Source organism: Amblyraja radiata, chromosome 1 (genome assembly GCF_010909765.2).
Source record: "Amblyraja radiata isolate CabotCenter1 chromosome 1, sAmbRad1.1.pri, whole genome shotgun sequence".
Lineage (NCBI taxonomy): Eukaryota > Metazoa > Chordata > Chondrichthyes > Rajiformes > Rajidae > Amblyraja > Amblyraja radiata.
This window is the reverse complement of record NC_045956.1, coordinates 108,956,876-108,982,230: the sequence shown is the minus strand read 5'-3', so window position 1 is coordinate 108,982,230 and position 25,355 is coordinate 108,956,876. Positions and strand designations below refer to the sequence as shown.

At 45.7% G+C, this 25,355-nt stretch overlaps 1 protein-coding gene across 1 annotated transcript in view; it reads left to right on the top strand.

Annotated features, from left to right (window-relative positions):
• Positions 1-25,355, top strand: part of scfd2 (sec1 family domain containing 2) — a 215,904-nt gene that overhangs the window by 27,821 nt on the left and 162,728 nt on the right. The window contains exon 4 of the mRNA XM_033028550.1: positions 5,518-5,693. Coding sequence (XP_032884441.1) covers positions 5,518-5,693 — 176 coding nt within the window. The remainder of the gene's footprint in view (positions 1-5,517; positions 5,694-25,355) is intronic.

The following is a 25,355-nucleotide window of genomic DNA, read 5'->3' as shown; positions in this document are numbered from 1 at the left end:
TCTCTTCCCAGTGTAGAAGAATCGAGAAGCAGAGGACATAAGTTCAAGGTGAGGGGGAAAAGATTTATTAGGAATCTGAGGGGTAACCTTTTCTAGACAAAGGGTGGTGGGTGTATGGAACAAGCTGCCAGAGGAGGTAGTTGAGGCTGGGACTATCCAAAAGTTTAAGAAACAGTTAGACAAGTTCATGGATTGGACAAGTTTGGAGGGTTATGGAACAAAGGTAGGCAGGTAGGACTAGTGTAGCTGGGACATGTTGGTCGGTGTGGGCAAGTTGGGCCGAAGGGCCTGTATCCAACTGTATCACTCTATGACTATTTGGCATTTGCAGTTCCATTTGACTTTGTTACTGTCACTGGGACATGACCTTTCCAGTTTTGTTTTACGGGATCAGTCAGGTTTCAAAAGCAGGTTTTCTGCTCGTGCATATCTTGGTCCACCGTTACTTTCAATTGGACACATGCCTGTATTAAACAATCAAATCAATTGATAGCTAGTTTTTTTGTGTTTCCAATCAGCCAGGTGTCATTTACTTTCCTTTGTTCAGATTTTAACTGAAACTTATTTAGTGCCTTGCTTTTATTTAAAAGCAATAAATTAATATACTTGAATTATTTTGGCTGCATAATTGTTTATGCTGCTGGTTATGAACTATAACGTCCAATTATGCCATCTCCAAGTTCAGTATTTCGATCTTACAGCCAGTCACTCATTTTACAATGTTTTTCAATGGAACCCATTCTGACCATACAGTCCAGATTTAGTCCTTTTTCTATTCCTGACACAATCTGGAGACATTTGAAAAATATCATGCCAGAAACTGGCATTGGGTCATACTTGCAAAAAACAAGACATTCCAAACTTGGATTGAGTCCCTTAAACATCATCCTCGTTTCTCCTTGCCACTTAACCATTGTCTCCTCCTCCCAATTTGCCTTTTTATTCTCTCCCCCCACCTTCCACTTCCCTGTTAGTACCCTCCTCTCTCCTCGGCATCTTGAATGCTGATGTACTCTTCTGATGATGAGAAGATGCTGTCCTTGCTTCTGGACTGAGACCTTGGGAGTTGTCCTTCAACTGTAGGTTATCATTACTTTTGTGGTTGACAGAACGTAATTTCCTCCTTTGTGTTCTTGGCTACCATTTACATGGAAGTTTCCATCCTCTGCAGCAAAACAGCTTTGACTGAATCCTTTAGCCTGTCGGACCATGAGAAATTTGTTTCTGAGCACGGAGACCTAAAATTCTCCAGTTATAATATCAATAATACCTTGATATCTATTTCAGACCATGAAAATTATCTCTCACACTTCCCCCAGCTTTTGATTGTGTGTATTCAATATATAGCTGTCTTGAATGGCTATTAGTTGTTGTGTTTCTCCAGCTTCTGAATTATCCTTGCACATGAGTGATCTCCAGTTTTCAGCAAAGCAGATAAGTTGGTTAATGTCTATAACACGCTGTTGGGTTAATTTCTGTATTATTGCTCCTTTCTTCTTTTCCCTCACTGCAGCATTCAATAGGTATGCATTGTCAACACTTATCTTCCAGGCCAAGGATGTTGTTGGTTGTGAGAAATGTCTCTGATCCTCTCCATTTAGGATATGAGCATTTGACAAGCCTTGGTGCACACCTAGTTAGACACCTCAAGGCTACCAGTGAAGTATGTTGGTGTTTAAGATGTCATTTTCACTTTTCTCAGCAAAATTTATTCATGCCTCTTGTGTGTTTGTGATTTTTCCTTTGGCATATTCAATGAGTTGAACTCTTACACCAGTGTCTTCCTTAAGTTAGTTTTGTTTTAAGAATCAGTTGTTACATATTTGGGAGATAAAGTGCTGCTGCCTATCGAGAGCAATGGCTTACTGTTATGTGTCTTTTTTTTCTCTGACATGGCCTGTGCAAACAGATTGGCTTTGCCTGCAATCAAATGATTCAAGCCTGCAATTTATTTTGGCATTTTTGCTTGGGGTTATTGAGTCTTCAGAATCCACAAGGTCCAAAAAGAATGATTTTGTTTTTGTTATGCTGCTGAGTTACCCTGCGGATTACTTCAGGTCAACTTTATAGTCAATTGTATGTATTCTATGAGGGATTTTGGGTACTGGTGATCTTCAGTCATATTCTGCTTGCAGTAACAGTTAGAGGACACAAGGACAAACTTGTTTAGTGGTCCCATATAAAAGGATGTTTACTTCATTCCACTCCAGCAGTGCGAAGCTCCCTCCATTTAATGTTTTCATCCTTCTTATATATGTAAGACTTCACTATGTCCACGAGCCCACATGATTACGTACACAATAAATGACTACACCACTGACCTTAAACTATTCTGTCATTCTGGATGATTATGGCTGACATGTTTCCCTTCTCCATATTTACTGTATGTCTTGGCCATCAAGCTGTTTATCTAAATTCAAATTAACGTAGAATTAACAGCCACTTTTAAGTGAGGGCTCTAAATTTCCATTACCATTTTGTGACCTCCCAAAAATCCCCACTCGCCTTTATCAGCCTGAATAAGGATATTCAGCTGTTTTGATGCTTTTATTATTTTCTATCACTCGTCTGAGATCTCACTTCCAAACTTCTCTTTTGTTTAATTTTAGGATCTGTATTTTGTTAAAAATTGTTCTTCGGTCTAATATCTTTTTTTCTAAATAACATCTATTTGTATTATAAAACTGATTATATTACTCCTGTAGCAATGTTTCTGCTCTATGTTCACTTGTTAGCCAAGAGAAGGTACAGTATTGAAAACTACAAACAGGAGCATGAAGTGCTCTAAGGTTTATAGACAATAGGTGCAGGAGTAGGCCATTCGGCCGATCGAGCCAGCACCGCCATTCAATGTGATCATGGCTGATCATCCCCAATCAGTACCCCGTTCCTGCCTTCTCCCCATATCCCTTGACTCCACTATCTTTAAGAGCCTTATCTAGCTCTCTCTTGAAATTATCCAGAGAACCTGCCTCCACTGCCCTCTGAAGCGGAGAATTCCACAGACTCTCCACTCTCTGTGAGAAAAAGTGTTTCCTCGTCTCCGTTCTAAATGGCTTACCCCTTATTCTTAAACTGTGGCTCCTGGTTCTGGACTCCCCCACCATCGGGAACATGTTTCCTGCCTCTAGCGTGTCCAAACCCTTAACAATCTTATATGTTTCAATAAGAATCCCTCTCATCCTTCTAAACTCCGGAGTGTACTGAGTGTAGAATGTCTTTTAAAATGTACAAGCCCAGCCGCTCCATTCTCTTGGTTTATATTGGTTTATAATGTTACTAAGCTGAGTGCAGTGTGCTTCAGTTGAAGCATTTGATTTTTACTGCAAATGGAAGGAATTGTGTTTAGAAAGTTTTTAATGTAAGCACAGCTCTGCTCCCCAGTCGCTCGCTTTGTAATTATACTGCATAGCATGGAGCATTTTTTGCATGAATCTCAGAAAAAACAAATCGCTCTATCAGTTCTCTGCCAGAATGGTAATGGTAATAACAGTGGTGATGCCGAAACTGCATTTGTATCAGTTAAGTAAGAAATATTGATGAGGTCTCTCATATAGATGTTTGATTCCTGTTGTTGGAACTGTGCTCCAATAAAAATAGATAATTGAGAAAAGCAAATAAACTAATTTAAAATTTGTCAAATAATATATGCTTTCTTGTTTTTACCCTCTTTTAACATATTTATCGTCATGGTCTTGCAGCAAGGAAATGGGCCCTTTGGCCCAACTCATCGTCCATGCCAATCAAGATGTCCCATCTAAACAAGCTCCATTTGCCCCTTTAAACCTCTCCTATCTATGTACCAGTCCTAATGTCTTTTAAAATACCTTTTAATGTCTCAATCACCTCCTCTGGCAGCTCGTCCCATACACCTACCTTCCCTTGAGTGAAAACGTTACCCCTCGTGTTCCTATTAAATCTTGAAATCTAAATTCCTCAAAAGGTGTTAAACTGTTCAATTAGGTCACCTTGTAACTAACATTAGCTGAACTGGTGAGTGCAGGTAAAGTCCATTCCAATTGTCAGCAGACACTTGCTTTAGGTGAAAGTGTCGTGAGCTAAACAGCTTTTCTTGATTTTAACTTTTCAAGAACCAATTCAATTGATGAGACTTTTACGATTTCTATTTTGCTTCTACCTTGCCGCGTGATCAAAAATACATTGCCAGTAGCCAGTGAACAAAAACAAATTATTTTGGAATCTTTAAGAAGATGGTTAAAGTTTTTTTTCACTTCATAAACTTACTATTGATTTATGTATATTGTTGAATTCAGACTTGTAGGATCTTCATATCAGTAGTCTATTTAAATATTATAAATGCAGACAAGAATGGCTCATTATTTTGCATACACATTTCAGCAAGGCACATCAACAATGTTATTATTTTAATGATTGGCCATTTGTTTCCAGATATTTCATGTCATAGTCATAGTGATACAATGTGGAAACAGGCCCTTCGGCCCAACTTGGCCACACCGGCCAACATGTCCCAGCTACACTAGTCCCACCTGCCTGCGTTTGGTCCATATCCCTCCAAACTTGTCCTATCCATGTACCTGTCTAACTGTTTATTAAACATTGGGATAGTCCCAACCTCAACTACCTCCTCTGGCAGCTTGTTCCATACACCCACCACCCATTGTGTGAAAAAGTTACCCCTCAGATTCCTATTAAATCTTTTACCCTTCACCTTGAACCTTTGTCCTCTGGTCCTCGATTCCCCAACTCTGGGCAAGAGACTCTGTGCATCTACCCGATCTATTCCTCTCATGATTGTATACACCTCTATAAGATCACCACTCATCCTCCTGCACTCCAAGGAATAGAGACCCAGCCTACTCAACCTCTTCATATAGCTCAGACCCTCTAGTCCTGGCAACATCCCTGTAATTTTTCTTTGAACCCTTTCAAGCTTGACAATATATTTTGTATAACATGGTGCCCAGAACTGAACATAATACTCTAAATGCGGTCTCACCAACATCTTATACAACTGCTACATGATCTCCCAACTTCTATACTTACTCTGACTGATAAAGGCCAATGTGCCAAAAGCCTTTTTGACCACCTTATCTACCTGCGACTCGACCTTCAAGGAACCAAGCACCTGCAGTCCTAGATCCCTCTGCTCTACAACACACCCCAGAGGCCTACAATTCACTGTGTAGGTCCTGCCCATGTTAGACGTCCAAAATTGCAACACCTCACATTAAAAAAATTATAATCAGCTGGCATTTCTGCTATTTAACCAACTACCGAGGGGAACTCTAATTTGAATTTCATGAAGTACATGGTTTGGTACCTCAGTAAAAGATTTCTATTTTGAGTGAAGAATAAACAAGGTGATAATTGATCCTAGTTGTGCGGCAAAGCCCACTATTTCTGATTGTTTATGATGCATGACAATGAAGTCAATGAAGCTGATTTTAGTTTTACTCGTCTGTTCAAAATATCCAACCTGATTTGCTTCATTCTAAATGTGCAATAAGAATTTTCTTGATCCTTTTCTTGTTACAGGAAGAGTCACACCTGAACAACTCAACTCCTATGTCCAATTATTCAAGACCAATTTGAAAGTTTTGGAGAATCACTGTGGGCTCTTGCAGCTTACCATGGCAACAGCGCAGACTTTGAGACATACATGCTACTCAAAATGGGACAACTTTCTTGCTTTTGAGCGGCTGCTTTTGCAGGTTTGCTTTTATCTACTTTAGTTTTCATTGACATATTTCAACATGAAGCATAATCATAATATCATTATGTTAAATTTTTTAATGTAGCCATTTTTTTGCAATCTGGAGAATTCCAGAAGGAATGTGGATTCAGGGAAGGTCTAGACAACACATTTCCAAATCAGGGTGGTGCACGTCTTGGAGGGTGATCAAAAGATGAAGATCCTCCATGCAGTTACTGCCCTTGTCCTTGGGGATCATTTTTAGATTTGGAAGAGGCTGTCAAAGTAACTTCAGCAAAGAACTGCTGTCGTGCACATTTCAACCACTGTGTACAGATGGGAGAAGGATGAATGCTGAAGGTGGTTGAAGATGTGCCAGTCAATCGATCTGCTTTGTCCTGGATGATTTTGAGCTTATGAGATTTGTTGGTGTTTCACTCATTCAGGCAGGTGGAGAGTATGTCATTGAGTGTCTGACTTTTGCCATGCAGTTAGTGATAGATCTTGGCAGGCTAACAGAAATATATATAAATGATGACTTGAATGAAGGCACTAAAGGAATGGTTGTGAAATTTGCTGAAGGTGCAAAGGTACTAAAGTGAGTTATGAAAAGAGCACAAGGTAGATTCAAAGTTACATAAATAAGTAAGTCAATGGGCAAAAATCTATCTCAAGGGATTGTAATGTGGGTAAATGAAATGCCATTTTGGCAGGACAAATATGAAGGAAGTATATATCTAAATTGAGGGAGAATGCAGCAGGGATGATGTCCATGTGTACAATTCTCAAAATGCTATTTGAGGTACACCAAATAATTAGAAAAGAAAACCAAATGTTATTGTTTAAGAAGGAACTGCAGATGCTGGAAAATCAAAGGTAGACAAAAATGCTGGATAAACTCAGCGGGTAAGGCAGAATCTATGGAGTGAAGGAAATAGGCAATGTTTCGGGTCGAAACCCTTCTTCAGACGTGTTATTCTGTGCTGCCAGGTAATTGAATGCAAATTTAGAAGTTTTGCTTCAGTTGTGTGGGACATGGGTGAGGCAGCATCTGGAGTACCATGTACATTTCTGGACTACTTGGATTGGTGTGTTGGAAGCATTTCGAGAAGAATGATTGGGCTATTACTTGGAATGAATATAAGGAATAAGGTTAGATAGGCTAGGCTTTTATTCACGGAAGTTTAGATGGGTAAGGCGGGGCTTGATTAATATATATATAAGATCCTGAGGGGTCTTGAAGGTGGTAAATGGATAGTGTTTTATATTTTGGTAGAATCCAAAACCAGAATCATATGAAAGTAAGCGGTCATCATTAATGAGATGAGTTTACATTTTATTTCCTGAAAGACTTTAGAATATTTTGTTCCCCTCCACAACGTATTTGGAAAAAGAGCCGATGGATATTTTAAAGTTAACAATAAATACATATTAGAAGAACAAAGGAGTAGATGGTTTCTCGGGGAAGACTGTAATGCTAATTTGAGGGTACAACCATCAGTCATGGTCTTGCTGAATGTGCTAGTAGGCTCCAAGGTCCGAGGAGTTTACTACTTCAACCCATTTCTGTATTGGTATATATATCATCATAATCTCCAATGCTATTTTTTTAATAATGCTTATTTCTTTGAACTGGTTCACTTGAGACCTGTAATTCTGCCCTGTTTAGGTGAGATGTATTGTTTGCTCTTCCATGGTCAGAAAATATTTTTTAATTTCTCCACAGTTTTCTTATTCCCCAGTATGATCAGTATGTATGTAACCTACATGAACTTCAACAAAATCTTTTCCTTTTTATATATCTATGGAAGCTTTTACATTTTCTTGATAGACTCTCGTCAATTCTTCTTTCCCATCATCAATGCCTTATTTAGTGTTTATTTTTGCCTATTTTGGACATTTGCACAACCTTTTGGCTTACTGCTCTTGGCAACGTAATCTTTCCTTTTGATCTGATACTATCTTTAATTTCTCATCATTTCTATGTCTGGATCTTTTTTTTGCCTTTTGAAGATATCTCCTATTTGTAAATTATGTGTTCTCTTAAACATAAGCATTGCTTGTTTATTGTCATGCTGTTTATTGTAGATTCCTCTTATCGTAGCCAAGCCATGTCTCTTATTTTGGTTGCTTTATGTTCATAATATTATCTCCCATATTTCATCATGATGCAGAAAGGCACCACTTGGCTCATTGAGTTTATGCCTGGTCTCGGAGAATTATTGCTCTCCTCTCAACATATTTACCTCAAACTGTTTTGTGATGATATATACCGAGGATGGGGTAGGGTAAAAGGAGCGAATGGATATTATTAATATAATATCAGGGGGGGGGGGGTGTGTGTGTGTGTGCGTGTGTGCGTGTGTGTGTGCGTGTGTGCGCGTGTGCGTGCGTGTGTGTGTCCCACCGAAATGTGTGTGTGTCCGAAGGCCACCGCCCCCCCGCGACCGCGAGTTGAGGGGACAGTATATATATACTCATTTATCCATATATATATATATATGACGGTCCAAATGGGGGGGTGCGTTGGGTGCGGTCGCACCCACCCTTTTTCCAGAATAAAAACAAATCCCGAGAAAAAAAAGAAAACCAGCCCACGGGGTGATTTGAAAAATAATTTTTGCGACCAGCGCAGTTGGGGGAAGCTGGTGATGTGGTAGCGAAGTAAAATGCTTCACGTGAGCAGTGGGCGGGATTAGATGCCGCCATTTTCAATGCATCGCCTCGACGCCACGGGCCTAGTTTGGGGGAGGGGGACCGTGAAATATTGCATTGCGGGAGGGGGAAACTGTATTTTTTTTAATTTATCAGTGGTGTTCAACTACCCGCCAATGGTCCAATCCGACCCTCGGGATGATTTGAGGAAAAAAAAGTAGTGTCCACTTCTCCATGCCCGGGGTTGCAGTATCTCCCAGCACGGTGCATCGCCTCCATCCGCGGCGTTGGAGCCTTTCCGCCGGTCATGGAGCGGGTCCGCTGCCGGCGGTCGGTCCGGGGAGACCGTTCTCCCGTCGCCGGGCGGAATGCGGGAAGGACTGACTCTGAACAGTGCTGGCAGCGGCCGTGACCCGACACCAGGCGCCGCTTCGGCCGGGTCCACGCCACCCGCCGGTCCCTCGCCCCCCCCCACCCACTGCCAGTCCCTCGGCCCCCGCCGGTCCCTCGCCACCCCCCCCCCCCGGTCCCTCGCCCCCCCCCCGCTGGTCCATCCACACACCCCACGCCAGTCCCTCGCTCCCCCAGTCCCTCCCCCCGGTCCCTCGCCCCTCCAGCCGGTCCCTGTCGCCCCCTGCCGGACCCTGCCGGTCCCCCTCCCCGCCATTGGCCCTCGCTTTGGTCGGCGGAGGCTGTAGTGCGGGTGACCGCGGGTCGGAGCGAATGTCGGGCCTCACACAACAGCAGTAGCGGCGACGGTGGCCCCGCCCGCCCCCATAGCGGTCGCTATGTGCCACTCCGGAGGGGAGGCGGTGGTGAAGAGATCCCAAGTGCCTCCAACATTGGCGGCGGCACTTAGACAGGGACGGCCAAGGCAGCGGGGCGACGATGCCAGTGTTGTCCAAGGAGCGCTGACCTTCCTTCCTCCCCACCTCCTCTGCCCCTTCCTCACTCTCTCTTGTACGCCCCCCGCCTCCACCTCCCTTATCCTGGGACCCACTTAAGTCACTTATCCTTCTCCAGAGATGCTGCCTGACCCGCTGATCCCCATTCCCGCCTCTATTCAGTCGTCACAGACATCCCCTGTGCTGCCCTCCCCATCTACCCCCGCCCCATCTATTCATCCTGCACTGATCTCCCTATCTATCTCACATTGATTCTCCTGCCATCCCCCATCCATCCTACACTGGTACCCCAATTAGATTAGAATAGATTAGATCCTTTATTTGTCATTCAGACCTTTCGGTCTGAACGAAATGTCGTTGCCTGCAGCCATACATATAATAAAAAACAACAAAACACACAATAAACACAAATTAACATCCACCACAGTGAGTTCACCAGGCACCTCCTCACTGTGATGGAGGCAAAAGTCTTACGGTTACTGTTTCTTCCCTCCTCATTCGCCATCTGCGCTGAGGCGATATGTTGTTACCCCACCGGGCGATGGTAATCAGTCCCGCGGCTCAACCGAGCTCCGCGAACGGGCCGGTTCAAGCTCCGCGGCCCGGGGTGGTCAAAGATGCCGCCCTCCAGTCCAGCGGACGCAGCTGTTGCCGCGGGAGCTCCGCAAAAATAGGTCACCAGCCTGTGACCTGCGAGCTCCCGACGATGTCGTCTACTGGCCAGCGGCCAAGCCCTGGATTCAGGTCACCGCCGCCAGAACGCCGCCTCAGCCACAGGAGCACCGTCTCAGCCCCGAGTCGGGCCGCCCTCACCGGAGCGGCGTCTCAGCCCCGAGCCGGGCCGCCCACACCGGAGCGCCGTCTCAGCCCCGAGTCGTGCCGCTGCCACTGGAACGCCGCCGCCGCAGCTCGAAGACGGCCAGCCTTGCGTTGGTAAGTCCTGGCTGGCTCTGCTTCCGGAACCTCGAGGTCGGTTGCAGTTGGAGGCCGCCAGCTCCGCCATTAGGCCTCAGCGCAGATGGAGGCAGAGAAGGGGGGATACGACAAAAAGAGTCGCATTCCCCCGAAGGGAGAGACAGAAAACCATGTTTCAGCCCCCCCCCCCCCCACACATAACACAACCTAATAACTAAAATTTGACTAAAACAAGACAACAAAAAAAACAACAACAAAAAGTAAAGACAGACGGACTGCAGGCGAGCCGCAGCCGTTCAACAGCGCTGCCACTTCCGGTTCATCCTGCACTGACCACCTTTCCCATCCATCCTGCACTGCATTCGCCATTCGTCCTGGACTGACCACCCCCCCCCCCATTTATCCTGCACTGATCTCCCAATCCATCCTGTACTGATCCCCCCGTCCATCTTGTAATTATCTCCCCATTCATCCTGCACTATCTCCCCATTAATCCTGTACTGATACTCCCATCGATCCTGCACTGACCCCCCCATCCTGCACTGACCCCCCCATCCTGCACTGACCCCCCCCATCCTGCACTGACCCCCCCCATCCTGCACTGACCCCCCCCACCCTGCACTGACCCCCCCCATCCTGCACTGACCCCCCCCATCCTGCACTGACCCCCCCATCCTGCACTGACCCCCCCCATCCTGCACTGACCCTCCTCATCCTGCACTGACCCCCCCCCATCCTGCACTGACCCTCCCCATCCTGCACTGACCCCCCCATCCTGCACTGACCCCCCCCATCCTGCACTGACCCTCCCCATCCTGCACTGACCCCCCCATCATGTACTGTCCCCCCCATCCTGCACTGACCCCCCTCATCCTGCACTGACCCCCCCATCCTGCACTGACCCCCCCCATCCTGCACTGACCCCCCCCATCCTGCACTGACCCCCCCCATCCTGCACTGACCCCCCCATCCTGCACTGACCCCCCCCATCCTGCACTGACCCTCCTCATCCTGCACTGACCCCCCCATCCTGCACTGACCCCCCCCATCCTGCACTGACCCCCCCATCCTGCCCTGACCCCCCCCATCCTGCACTGACCCCCCCATCCTGCACTGACCCCCCCATCCTGCACTGACCCCCCCCATCCTGCACTGACCCCCCTCATCCTGCACTGACCCCCCCCATCCTGCACTGACCCCCCCCATCCTGCACTGACCCCCCCATCCTGCACTGACCCCCCCCATCCTGCACTGACCCCCCCATCCTGCACTGACCCCCCCCATCCTGCACTGACCCCCCCATCCTGCACTGACCCCCCCCATCCTGCACAGACCCCCCCATCCTGCACTGACCCTCCTCATCCTGCACTGACCCCCCCCATCCTGCACTGACCCTCCCCATCCTGCACTGACCCCCCCATCCTGCACTGACCCCCCCCCCTCCTGCACTGACCCTCCCCATCCTGCACTGACCCCCCCCATCATGTACTGTCCCCCCCATCCTGCACTGACCCCCCTCATCCTGCACTGACCCCCCCATCCTGCACTGACCCCCCCATCCTGCACTGACCCCCCTCATCCTGCACTGATCCCCCCCATCATGTACTGTCCCCCCCCATCCTGTACTGCCCCCCCCCATCCTGTACTGCCCCCCCCCATTCATCCTGTACTGTCCCCCCATTCGGTCTGTACTGATCCCCCCCAACCTGTACTGTCCCCCCCATTCGTACTGCACTGATCCTCCTTCCATCCTGCATTGACCCCCCCCCCCCATCCTGTACTGTCCCCTCATTCATCCTGTACTGATACCCCGTCCATCCTGCACTGATCCCCCCCATCCTGTACTGTCTCCCCATCCATCCTGTTCTGATCCCCCCCCCATTCATCCTGTACTGTCCCCCCAACCCCCCATCCATCCCGTACTGATCGCAAGTGAAATCCTCTGCGCACTCCCCTCACAATTTTACTTAATCCAACCGACACGCACTAATTCCCCTGCCTCAATCCATCCATTCCGCACCGTCTGTGGAATTATCCGCCTCAGAGGGCGGTGGAGGCGGGTTCTCTGGATGCCTTCAAGAGAGAGCTAGATAGGGCTCTTAAAAATCGAGGAGTCAGGGGATATGGGGAGAAGGCAGGAATGGCGTACTGATTAGGGATGATCAGCCATGATCACATTGAATGGCGGTGCTGGCTCGAAGGGCCGAATGGCCTACTCCTGCACCTATTGTCTATTGTCTATTGATTGCCTTCTCAACCCCCTGCCATCTATTCATCCTGCTCTGATTCACCCCCCCCCCCCCCCCCCCCCGAACCCTACTGCGCTTGAAATGTCTTCAGAGCGAACATTGACTATGTTTGATAACGGAATGCAATCAAGTGTGTTTTAATTCCCAATGTTATTACAGGTGCACAATCTTTTATCCGAAGATCCAAATAACGAAAACCTCCGAATAGCGGCCATTTTTTCGGTCCTTGAAGAAAGGTCCTTGAAAACGTTCACCGAGGGCGGCCCGCAGAGGTGACAGCGGAACCTCCGGTCGGTCCTCGAAGAAAGGGGAACTAAATCCCCATTCATAAAAGAGAAGGTGAGGGTATATTGCGCGGGAGGGTTAATAATTGACAATATGCTGCTGCCTGCCCGCTGAGTTAAAAAGTTCCCACGGTAGACTCACGATACACAGTGTTTCGTGAGTCTTGCGTGGGAACTTTTTAACTCAGAGGGCAGGCAGCAGCAGATTGTCGCTCGCTTCAGTTTCACCCCACCTACACCCCTCTGCTTCCCGGCCATGTGTGTGACCCCTTCCCTCCCCTCTCCAGCTCCCCGCCCATTGCACCGGCGCGGGGGCTTTGCACTGTCTTCAAGTCGGCGATTGCAGCAGGACCGTGCCAGTCACCGGAGACGTCAGGACCAACGGGACACCGACCACCAGGCCCACTGCAAGCACGGAGATCCCAGAGACCCACAGCCAGCAGCAGCCCAGCCCCGTTCCAACTCCAGAGGAAAACTGCAAACTGGCCGGAGACGTCAGGACCACCAGAAGCCGTTCCCCGAGCTGCGCCCCCTCATCGGGACACCGACCCCCAGGCCCACTGCAAGCACGGAGATCCCAGAGACCCACAGCCAACAGCAGCCCAGCCCAGCCCCGCTCCAACTACAGAGGAACCTGGGTTGCGGATGATGGGGCGCAGCTCGGGGCGTCGTAGGGGCCCATCGGGGAGCGGGTTCCTGTTGGTCTTGACGTCTCCGGCCACCTGCCATCCTCTGGGAACTGTACCGCCCTTGCAGGAGAGTGGGGTTGTTTGCAGTTGCAGAGGGAGGGGGCAAGGGCGGTACAGTTTCCAGTCTCAGCTCCAGTCCAGGGGGGTGGCCGGAGACGTCAGGACCAACGGGACACCGACCCCCAGGCCCACTGCAAGCACGGAGATCCCAGAGACCCACAGCCAGTAGCAACTCCAGCCCAGCCCCGCTCCAACTCCAGAGGAACACGTAGGGGCAGAAGCTGATGGTGTGCAAGGTACGTCTTGTTCTTGGGGTGGCGGATGAGGGGGCGCAGCTCGGGCTGTGGGCAAACTGCCACTTGTCGCCGTAGCGGCCCATCGGGGAGCGGATTCCTCTGGAGTTGGAGGGGGAGAGGGGTATTATGCTGTTTGATCGCCCCCTGCTATCCCAGGGACAGGGAGACACAGCGGCTTTTTAGACTGGTGGGCAATCACTTCCAAAGTTCTGCCCACACAGTCAGTATACCTCTCCTACACTGCATTTCATACAAACATTTATTCTGCAAGAAAAAACTACATTGAAGACTCAAACTCGCGACCGAGTTTACTGCCGGGATCAAGGCGCAAACTCGCGACCTTGCGGATATGAGCCGAGCACTCTACCACTGAGCCAGCCATTAAAATCTACGCTAAAAAAATTCCATTACGAAGACCGACAAATTCTGAATTACGAAAAGTGTCTGGTCCCAAGGCTTTCGGATAAAAGGTTGTGCACCTGTATTTGATTTAATCCATAAAAATGGATTGTTAAATTGTGAACTCGTGAAATATTAAAACTGCAGTGTTCGATTGTCACAGCTACCGTTGACACGTTATTACGGAATTCATTTTAACAGCAAATCAATGCTCTTAATATGGAGTATCAGTACTGTAGTTATTTATTGAGCAACATTCACAACTATACGTTGGATTTATCCAGGTTTTACTTCTACAGTAGGTCATGTACATCATGAATTTGGTCAGGAGATATTTCAGTCCAAGGGCGACAGGGTGTCACCGTGCGTCACTACGCATCACGCCGCGTCACGACCAGACAACGACGCGACAGCCTCTTTTCAGGCTGTCACCGAAAATGTCACCAAAGTGGAACAGGCCTTTCACTCTGCGAAACTTGAGGGCAAAGCTTTCGAAGGCGGATTCGTCGGCATGTACAGTACAGGCGACTTCTCCCTGGCCGGGCTCGAATCCGCAGTGCTCGAAGAAACTGTCCAAGCCCGAGCAGGCTCGGGAGAAGCGGCAGCTGATGTCGGAGTGCGAGCGCCGTAATCCACCTTCATCAAACTGCCGCTTGAGCGGCTCCTTGGGATGACCTGTTGCTGCTTCTCGGGGCGCTGCTGGCGTGGTTACTTGTGCACCCTGGGATGCTGCTGGTGTAGTGACTGTAGCCCACTCTGCTGGAGGCCAGGGAAGTCTTCGTGTTGCTGCTGGCCCCGCTGCCGCTGCTGCTGCCTTCCTCGGGGGCAGAGCTGCCCAACCCATTGGGCTCCACTTTGCACCCCCTCGCCGTATGGCTCTTCAAGTACTTGGCCTTGTCGGCAGCCAGTCTCACCACGGCACTCTGCCGACCCCGTCTGTCCCCCTCCATTTGACTGCTGAGGTAGCTGGGACCTTTGGTCATGAGCCTGAGCGGCAGAGAGACGCTCGTTTTGGGCGGCATGCTTGCAGTGGGTGCGATCTCGCTTGGCAACTTATTTTGATCCAGCCAACGTGGACAAACACGTTTTCTCATCCATGAAGAAGCAAAGACCAGGACTTCCATGCAATCACCTTTCTGCAGTCACCTTAATCCACATTCACTATGACTTTGCCTATAACTTGGACAAAGTCGTGACTAGGTTTGCGCAGTTACATTCTTGGAAAATGGAACTGGAAAACATGAATTCTGGCTAAATGGCAATATATGCAGGCGTGCCACGAGTGTCCGTCACCTGCATCACTACCCAGGACTTCCATGAGCAATGACAGGCTGTCTGCACTCGCCTGAATGTACATTCACTAAAACCTTGCCCGTGACTTGGACAAAGTGGTGACTAGGTTTGCACAGTTACTTTCTTGGAAAATGGAACTGGAAAATGTGATTTATGGCTAAATGGCAATATATGCTGGTCTGCCAAGAATGTTGTCAAAGTCTGTGAGAGGAACGCTGAACTGTCTGCTAATCCCCTCACACTTTGGGAGCCCATACAGGGCACTGCAAGAAGAGGTAGAAGTCCTAGAAACATAGAAAATAGGTGCAGGAGTAGGCCATTCGGCCCTTCGAGCCTGCACAGCCATTCAATATGATCATGGCTGATCATCCCTCAGTATACCGTACCTACCTTCTCTCCATACCCCCTGATCCCTTTAGCCACAAGGGCCACATCTAACTCCCTCTTAAATATAGCCAATGAACTGGCCTCAACTACCTTCTGTGGCAGAGAGTTCCAGAGATTCACCACTCTCTGTGTGAAAAAAGTTTTTCTCATCTCGGTCCTAAAGGATTTCCCCTTTATCCTTAAGCTGTGACCCCTTGTCCTGGCTACCAGGACAAGTCGGGCTACCTACATCAGTGTACTAGCTGCGGAATGACACAGACCTTGGACAGCGTTAACGAACTGAACACTGCCATTAAAGATAAAGTCACACTTCGGGAGACCGAATGTGGCACTGCAAGATGAGGTAGATGTAGGGCCACCTACATCAGTGCACTGCGGAACAACACATGCTTTGACAGCATTAACAAACTGAGGACTGCCATGCTAGATAAATTGGTCTGTGCTGTATTCGTGGAACCAGGAATGGCATATAGGCTAAGGCCAACTAATGCCTTTGCATTAGTAGTAGGGGTAAATGACAATATACATCCAGGAGCACCTGAATGATTATGCAGCATCATGCCAGCATGTTTGATTGTTTGGTAAACTATATGATGAATTGTGAAATTTATGTATATCTATCTATCTATTATTATTATATCTAGTTATATAAAAGTCTGTGGCTGCCGCCTGCCGTCCGTCCGTCCGATTGCCGGCTGCCTTTCTTCCTTTTGATTCGTTCCATCGTGTGATGTCTCAATGCCCAATGTTCACATATGTCCAATCGGAATGGATCCATTTACATATGCCTTTGCAGGAGCCCCAGCCCATGGTGAACGTTCCATTGTGTGATGTCACAATGCCCAATGCTCAAAGACATTCTTGCCATAGAGGGAGTACAGAGAAGGTTCACCAGACTGATTCCTGAGATGTCAGGACTTTCATATGAAGAAATACTGGATAGACTCGGCTTGTACTCGCTAGATTTTAGAAGATTGAGGGGGTATCTTATAGAAACTTACAAAATTCTTAAGTGGTTGGACAGGCTAGATGCAGGAAGATTGTTCCAGATGTTGGGGAAGTCCAGAACAAGGGGTCACAGTTTAAGGATAAGGGGTAAATCTTTTATGACCGAGATGAGAAAAAAAAATTTCACACAGAGAGTGGTGAATCTCTGGAATTCACTGGCACAGAAGGCAGTTGAGGACAGTTCATTGGCTATATTTAAGAGAGAGTTAGATGTGGCCCTTGTGGCTAAAGGATCAGGGGGTATGGAGAGAAGGCAGGTACAGGATACTGAGTTGGATGATCATCCATGATCATATTGAATGGTTGTAGAGCCTCGAAGGGCCGAATGGCCTACTGTGAGTGTGAAGCCGCAGCCCCCCACCCCCCCGCAAACGCCGTTGGGGAAACAGACCCAACGGTCTGCACTTGGTCTAGTTATTATATATTTTTATGTTATGGAATCAAAATCAAGAATTGTAAATTCACATTTCAAAAATGGTTTCACAATTCAGTAGTACTGATTTTCAGTATTCCATAATGATATTTGAGAATTCATGAGGTTGCATGCAAAACACTGATTTTCAAAAATCCAGTTTCTGTGTAGTACGTTCCATTGCATTTAAGTGAGAAATACCGATTTCCCCAACAAAATACTGATTTTTAGCCATCAAAATACGGAAATGCTCGGTGAAACTTGGCAGCTCTGCAATTATTAATCTTGACTCCACCAAAATTATTTCTGAAATATTGGTCATAAATTTGGTGCAAAAATGCTCCAAAATAAGGCTCAGAGTGCAACAGAGATCATCTAAAACCCGGCCGCGACGCCGCGCACATTACTTCACATAATTTTTTTGTAATCCTGTCATGCCACCCCCCTTTTTGAAAAGCTTTGTACGGGTCTGAGCTAAAGATAGTTGCAATACCGACCTGGCAGAGCATCACCCATGAATCGCAGACTTCAAGCAGTCATTAACCATATATAACCATATAACAATTACAGCACGGAAACAGGCCATCTCGACCCTTCTAGTCCGTGCCGAACACATAATCTCCCCTAGTCCCATATACCTGCGCTCGGACCATAACCCTCCATTCCTTTCCCATCCATATAACTATCCAATTTATTTTTAAATGATAAAAACGAACCTGCCTCCACCACCTTCACTGGAAGCTCATTCCACACAGCTACCACTCTCTGAGTAAAGAAGTTCCCCCTCATGTTACCCCTAAACTTCAGTCCCTTAATTCTCAAGTCATGTCCCCTTGTTTGAATCTTCCCTACTCTCAGTGGGAAAAGCTTTTCCACGTCAACTCTGTCTATCCCTCTCATCATTTTAAAAACCTCTATCAAGTCCCCCCTTAACCTTCTGCGCTCCAAAGAATAAAGCCCTAACTTGTTCAACCTTTCTCTGTAACTTAGTTGCTGAAACCCAGGCAACATTCTAGTAAAATCTCCTCTGTACTCTCTCTATTTTGTTGACATCCTTCCTATAATTAGGCGACCAAAATTGTACACCATACTCCAGAATTGGCCTCACCAATGCCTTGTACAATTTTAACATTACATCCCAACTTCTATACTCAATGCTCTGATTTATAAAGGCCAGCACACCAAAAGCTTTCTTTACCACCCTATCTACATGAGATTCCACTTTCAGGGAACTGCACAGTTATTCCCAGATCCCTCTGTTCACCTACATTCTTCAATTCCCTACCATTTACCATGTACGTCCTATTTTGATTTGTCCTGCCAAGATGTAGCACCTCACACTTATCAGCATTAAACTCCATCGGCCATGTTTCAGCCCACTCTTCCAACTGGCATAAATCTCTCTGTAGACTTTGAAACTCTACTTCATTACCCGCAACCCCACCTATCTTAGTATCATCTGCATACTTACTAATCCAATTTACCACACCATCGTCCAGATCATTGATGTACATGACAAACAACAGTGGACCCAACACAGATCCCTGTGGCACCCCACTCGTCACTGGCCTCCAACCTGACAAACAACCATCCACCATTACTCTCTGGCATCTCCCATTCAGCCACTGTTGAATCCATCTTGCTACTCCACCATTAATACCCAACCATTGAACTTTCTTAACCAACCTTCCATGAGGAACCTTGTCAAAGGCCTTACTGAAGTCCATATACACAACATCCACTGCTTTACCCTCATCAATTTCCCGAGTAACATCTTCAAAAAATTCAAGAAGATTAGTTAAACATGACCTTCCAGGTACAAATCCATGTTGATTGTTCCTAATCAGACCCTGTTTATCCAGATGCTTATATATATTATCTCTAAGTATTCTTTCCATTAATTTGCCCACCACTGACGTCAAACTAACAGGTCTATAATTGCTAGGTTTACTCTTAGACCCCTTTTTAAACAATGGAACAACATGCGCAGTACGCCAATCCTCCGGCACTATTCCCGTTTCTAATGACATTTGAAATATTTCTGCCATAGCCCCTGCTATTTCTACACTAACTTCCCTCAATGTCCTAGGGAATATCCTGTCCGGACCTGGAGACTTATCCACTTTTATATTTCTCAAAAGTGTCAGTACTTCCTCTTCTTTGATCCTCATAGTTTCCATAGCTACTCTACTTGTTTTCCTTACCTCACATAATTCAATATCCTTCTCCTTGGTGAATACCGAAGAAAAGAAACTGTTCAATATCTCCCCCATCTCTTTTGGCTCTGCAGATAGTTGGCCACTCTGTACTCTCTAATGGACCAATTTTATCCCTCGTTATCCTTTTGCTATTAATATAGCGGTAGAAATCCCTTCGGATTTACTTTTACCTTACTTGCCAAAGCAACCTCATATCTTCTTTTAGCTTTTCTAATTTCTTTCTTAAGATTCTTTTTACATACTTTATACTCCTCAAGCACCTCATTTACTCCATGCTGCCTATAACTATTGTAGATCTCCCTCTTTTTCCGAACCAAGTGTCCAATTTCCCTTGAAAACCATGGCTCTTTACAATTTTTACGATTTCCTTTCAACCGAACAGGGACATAAAGATTCTGTACTCTTAAAATTTCACCTTTAAATGTACTCCATTTCTCTTCCACATCTTTCCCATAAAACAAACTGTCCCAATTTACTCCTTTTAAATCCTTTCGCATCTCCTCAAAGTTAGCCTTTCTCCAATCAAAAATCTCTAACCCTAGGTCCAGTTTTGTCCCTCTCCATAATTATATTGAAACTAATGGTATTGTGATCACTGGACCCGAACTGTTCCCCAACGCATACCTCTGCCACCTGACCCATCTCATTCCTAACAGGAGGTCCAGTACCGCCCCTTCTCTAGTAGGTACTTCTATGTATTGTTGCAAAAAACTATCCTGCACACATTTTACAAACTCCAACCCATCCAGCCCATTTACAGAATGTGTTTCCCAGTCTATGTGTGGAAAATTGAAATCTCCCACAATCACTACCTTGTGCTTACTACTAATATCTGCAATCTCCTTACATATTTGCTCTTCCAATTCTCGCTCCCCATTTGGCGGTCTATAATACACCCCTATAAGTGTTGCTACCCCTTTCCCATTTCTCAGTTCCACCCAAATAGCCTCCCTAGACGAGCCCTCTAATCTATCCTGCCAAAGCACTGCTGTAATATCTTCCCTGATAAGCAATGCAACACCTCCACCTCTTGCCCCTCCAATTCTATCACACCTGAAGCAACGAAATCCTGGAATATTTAGTTTCCAATCACAGCCCTCCTGCAACCATGTTTCACTGATCGCCACAACATCATACTTCCAGGTGCCAATCGAGGCTCTAAGTTCATCCACTTTTCTTACATGCATGCAAAGGATATGCAACAAAATACTAAACATGACTATTTTCATTTACATTACATTGCTGTGTCCCAAACATTATGGTGCCCTGAAATGGGGGGGGGACTATGTATAAACACTGCTGTAATTTCTACATGGTATACAAAATGTATAAAAATGGCCTTTATTAAAATCTGACAATGTGCACTGTAACCACATGTGATTTTTTTATATTACAAATCTTAAATTGTGGAATACAGAGGCAAATAAATAAATGATGGGTCTTTGTCCCAAACATTATGGAGGGCAACTTCCTTCATTCTAAACTACATACCCTTGAGGTCTTAGCTTGTACCATGTTCTTTACATTCATCACCTACTTTAGATTGTGTTATGAATGAAGAGGGGTATCACATATAGCATATCAGCATATATCCCTGATAAAACCTTGGATCCTGGATTGTCTTTTCATATAATTTCGGCTGTGATTTCTTCTTTCCAATCAGCATACTTTGCAAATAATGCACACTCTATCGTCTTTCTATTTTTTTTAAATTTTATGTTGTGCCTGTATATATTGATATCGCAAAGACAATTTGTTATTGCTGCAGTAAATAGTAACATGGAGAACCAAGGAGATAATTACTTAGCAATCTAAGATTGTATCCATTCTAAGAATTTCCACATCAAACAGAGCTCACAATCTGCCCTTAAATTGCCGTGCAATTCTGAAATATTATTGAAAATATACTATTTTGGATTACACTTACATTTCAGTTCACCTTAAAATTCATGCATTTTCTCTTGTCCAATCCAGAAGTGAAGTTTCATGACTAACTTGTACTGTCTTTAAATTTACACTTCGTGTTTACAGGGGGCATGGATTATTTTTCACAGTACATAGTGATTGGTAGGAAGATGTGGAAATTTGGATTGTATTCTTTTTGTTTTGTTGATATAGCCAGAGAATTGGATATCATTCAGTAAATGTGCAAGAATTATGAAGCGAGACGTTAAAGACTAAAATGCTTTTGAAAATGCCACGAGAGAATTGATTTGATACTTCATTATAACTGACACCTTCTCCTACATATACACAAAGTGTGATGAAAGAAAATTGGATTGGTAACATGGATTATTATGTAAACAAAAGGCTATTGTACTCTTTTCAGCTTGCTGTTCATTAAGCTTCAATTAATAAAGTGTTCGGTTAACTCTTTCTTCCCTCGAGGACTGGAAATACCAACATTTCACTAACTGCACGTGTAATATTGGAACTGCTTTCTTTCTCATTTGCTTTTCTTTATTAGATTAACTGTTTCAATATCATTGCCATCAGAACTTGTATAAGTAGAGGTTAAGTTAGATATCGTCTGTGTATTATAAAATTCATAGTAATTGTCAGTTATTGTAGAGAAAGACAAGACATTAAAACAAAAAAGGCACTACATGCCAAAGTCACTCGGTGGGTCAGGCAGCATCTCTGGATGAAGGGTCTCGACCTGAAACATCACCCATTCCTTCTCTCCAGAGATGCTGCTTGTCCCGTTGAGTTACTCCACCATTTTGTGTCTATCTCTGAAAAACATGGATCGCCGATGTTTCAGTTTGGGGCCCTTCTTCAGAAGAGAGGAGGGGAGGACAATGTCTGACAGGTCATAGGTTGATACAGCTGAGGGGGTGGGGGGGGGGGGGGGGGGGGGCGTTGGGGGAGGTTTGATAGGCAGATGGTTTGATAAAGGTAGAGGAGGAAGATTTTGTGGTGACTTAAAATCGGAGAATTCAATATTCTGGTTGTAAACCACCAGAGTGCAGTGTGAGGTGCTGCTCCTGCAGTTTGCATGTGGCCTCACTGTGGCAATGCAAGAGGCCCAGGACAGAAAGGTTGGTGTGGCAATGGGAAGAGGAGTTCAAATGGTTGGCAAGCGGGAGATCCCATAGTCCTTAGCAGACTGAGCGCTAATGTTCAGCGAAATGATCACTGTGTATGAATCTGGAAAAAATATTTTTCCAGCATCTGCAGTTCTTTCTTAAACTGAGTCTATGCTTGTTCTGACTTTGGAACATCAGAAACAGGAATAAATAATTTGTCTCTTCATGCCTGTTCTATCAAGTATCAAGTATCCTTTATTGTCATTCAGACTTTTCAGTCTGAACGAAATTTCGTGCCTTGCAGTCATAACATAGAATAAAATAACAAAACACACAATAAACACAATAAACATCCACCATAGTGAGTCCACCAGGCCCTCCTCACTGTGATGGAAGGCAAAAGTCTTAAAGTCCTTGTCTCTTCCCTCCTTGTTCTCCCTCTGCTTTGAGGCGATCCAAGCTTCCGATGTTGTGACCCCGCCGGGTGATGGTAAGTATGTCCCGCGGCTGAATCCGAGATCCGCGAGCGGGCCGGTTCAAACTCCGCGGCCCGGAGCTGCCGAAGCTGCCACCCTCCAGTCAAGCGGAAGCTCCGGGGAACAGGTCACCAACCTGTGACCTGCGAGCTCCCGACGTTGTCGTCCACTAGGCCCGCGGCCGAGCCTCCGAGGCTCCAAAGTCGGGTCGCCGCCTTCGCCATATCCGCTATCCTCTGAGTGAAAAATGTTGCCCATCAGGTTCCTACTAATCCCCCCCCCCCCCCCTCTCACCTTAAACCTATGTCCTCTGATTCTTAATGCCTCCACTCTGGGTAAAAGACTGTACATTTGACCTATCATGCCCGAACATCCTAAATCTTTCTATGCCCCTGCATATGGAGGCAAGCATATCATATACTGCCTTCACCTCCTTTCCCCTACATATTTGGGTAAGCATTACTGTAGGATATTAAGCTCACTCTTGACTGGAATGGTATTGAATCCTGAGTTAAGTGTAAATCTTAAAAGTCCCATGTTATTCTAATATAAAGAGATGACGAAACAAGTCCTGGTGGGTAGGATGAATTACTGTTATATTTGCATAATAAGAGGGATTGCCCCTTGGCATGCAATAAAAATGACCGAATATTATAGGTTCACCGCATTTAGTATTTTAAAACTTTTTTTTCATTACCCTAAATAATAATTGTAATTGCCTGTGTATTGTTAACACCAGTTCATTCTCAACCGTACAAAAAAAGGTATTTTATTAAATGCTTAAATATGTCCCTACAGCTGTTTTTCTGTATTGAAATGAATGGATTTGCTGTTTCTGGGCCATTTCTAACCTGGCATTAATTCAATGGGCAGATTCTTTAGTGTAATTCCTGGGAATTGCAGCAAGTTCATGATCTGCAGTTGGAGAGTAGCCAACACATTAGATGCTTTTACATTTGTGCAAGAATCCCAAAGTTGGTGTTTTTGCAAGTTTACCTTGCAACATGGCAATGATACAAAAGACTTACAACTGATTGTAACTGACATACTGTTTGGCACCATTCATAGCGATCTTCTTTCATTGCCAAGCATTATCTGGTATTTTTAAAAAAAAGTACATCTCCAACTGTACATTACAACCTTTTCCCTTTGGACTATTTTCCATTTCTACCATAATTTTACATGTTGTAAGTACTTCATGGATTCTGTGAAAGCTTTTGCTAACATTAAAGTCCTGCTTTTCAACTTACTGACTTGCGAAATTCTCTTAGCAGGAGCTCATTTGCCTTTCAACCTATGTCATTGGTAACAGTAGAGAATCTTGCAAAAGTATCCAGATCAACTAGTGAAGTGGTCCAAGGAATGGGAGATGGAATTTCTCAGAGGTGTGAGGTGATGCGTTAAATTGTAGAGCCCTGGAGAGGTGGTCAGCAGAGAGACCAAGAGGATGTACCCAGCTCCCTGAAATTGGCGACAGTTAGATAGGGTGATGAAGAAATAATTTGACATGTTTACTGCCTTTGATAAGGGTGCTGAGTGCAGGGGTTGTGATATCATGCTGCAGCTGTACAAGAAGTTGGTGAGACCACATTTGGAATACTATGTGCAGTTCTGGTCACCTTGTTATAAGAAGAATGGCATAAAACTAGAAAGGATGCAGAAAATAATCACCAAGATGTTACCAGCAGTGGAGGGTTAGTTATAAGTAGAGGCTGGATAATCTGGAATTTTAGAAACAAGGAATTGTGGAGGCTGGTTTATACCAAACAAAGACACAAATTGCTCGAGTCTCTCAGCGGGTCAGGCAGCATCTCTGGAGTAAAAGGACGGAAGTCCTTTTGGGTCGGGACACTTTTTCAGACTGAAAATAGAGTGTGGGGAGGAGGGGTGAAGAGCAGAAATTGAGAAAAACCCAGGACCAATCAGGGCCAGCCACAAATGATCTCGGGCAGGTAAATCCATTGTCAGCTGGGGAAGGTGTGATCTCAAGAGGAAAACAATGTGGAGAACAATGGACCTGGTAAAGCAACCAGTCTGGAGGAAGGGGGTAAGTGGGGAGGGGAGGTGAGGAGAATATGAAGTTACTTAATTAGATAAATCAATGTTCATAGCACTGGGTTGTAAGCTACCCAAGCGAAATATAAGGTGCTGTTCCTTGCTCATGGCCTCACTCTGGCAATGGAGGAGGCCCAGGACAGAAAAGTCAATATGTGAATGGGAAGGGAAGTTTAAATGGTTGACTTGGATGATTTGGGATAAAAGGCCTGTTTTTGTGCAATATATCTCTATAACATGAAAACACAAATGACTGGAGATGCTGTAATCTGGAGCAAAGAACAAGCTGTGGAGACCGAGATTCAACATTTTGGGTCAAGACCCTACAGGTGGAGCCATGTGGGGGAAGGGGAGGGTAGAGATTGTGTGACTGGCTGATGGTAGCGCAGATAAAGAGAGGTACATAAAAA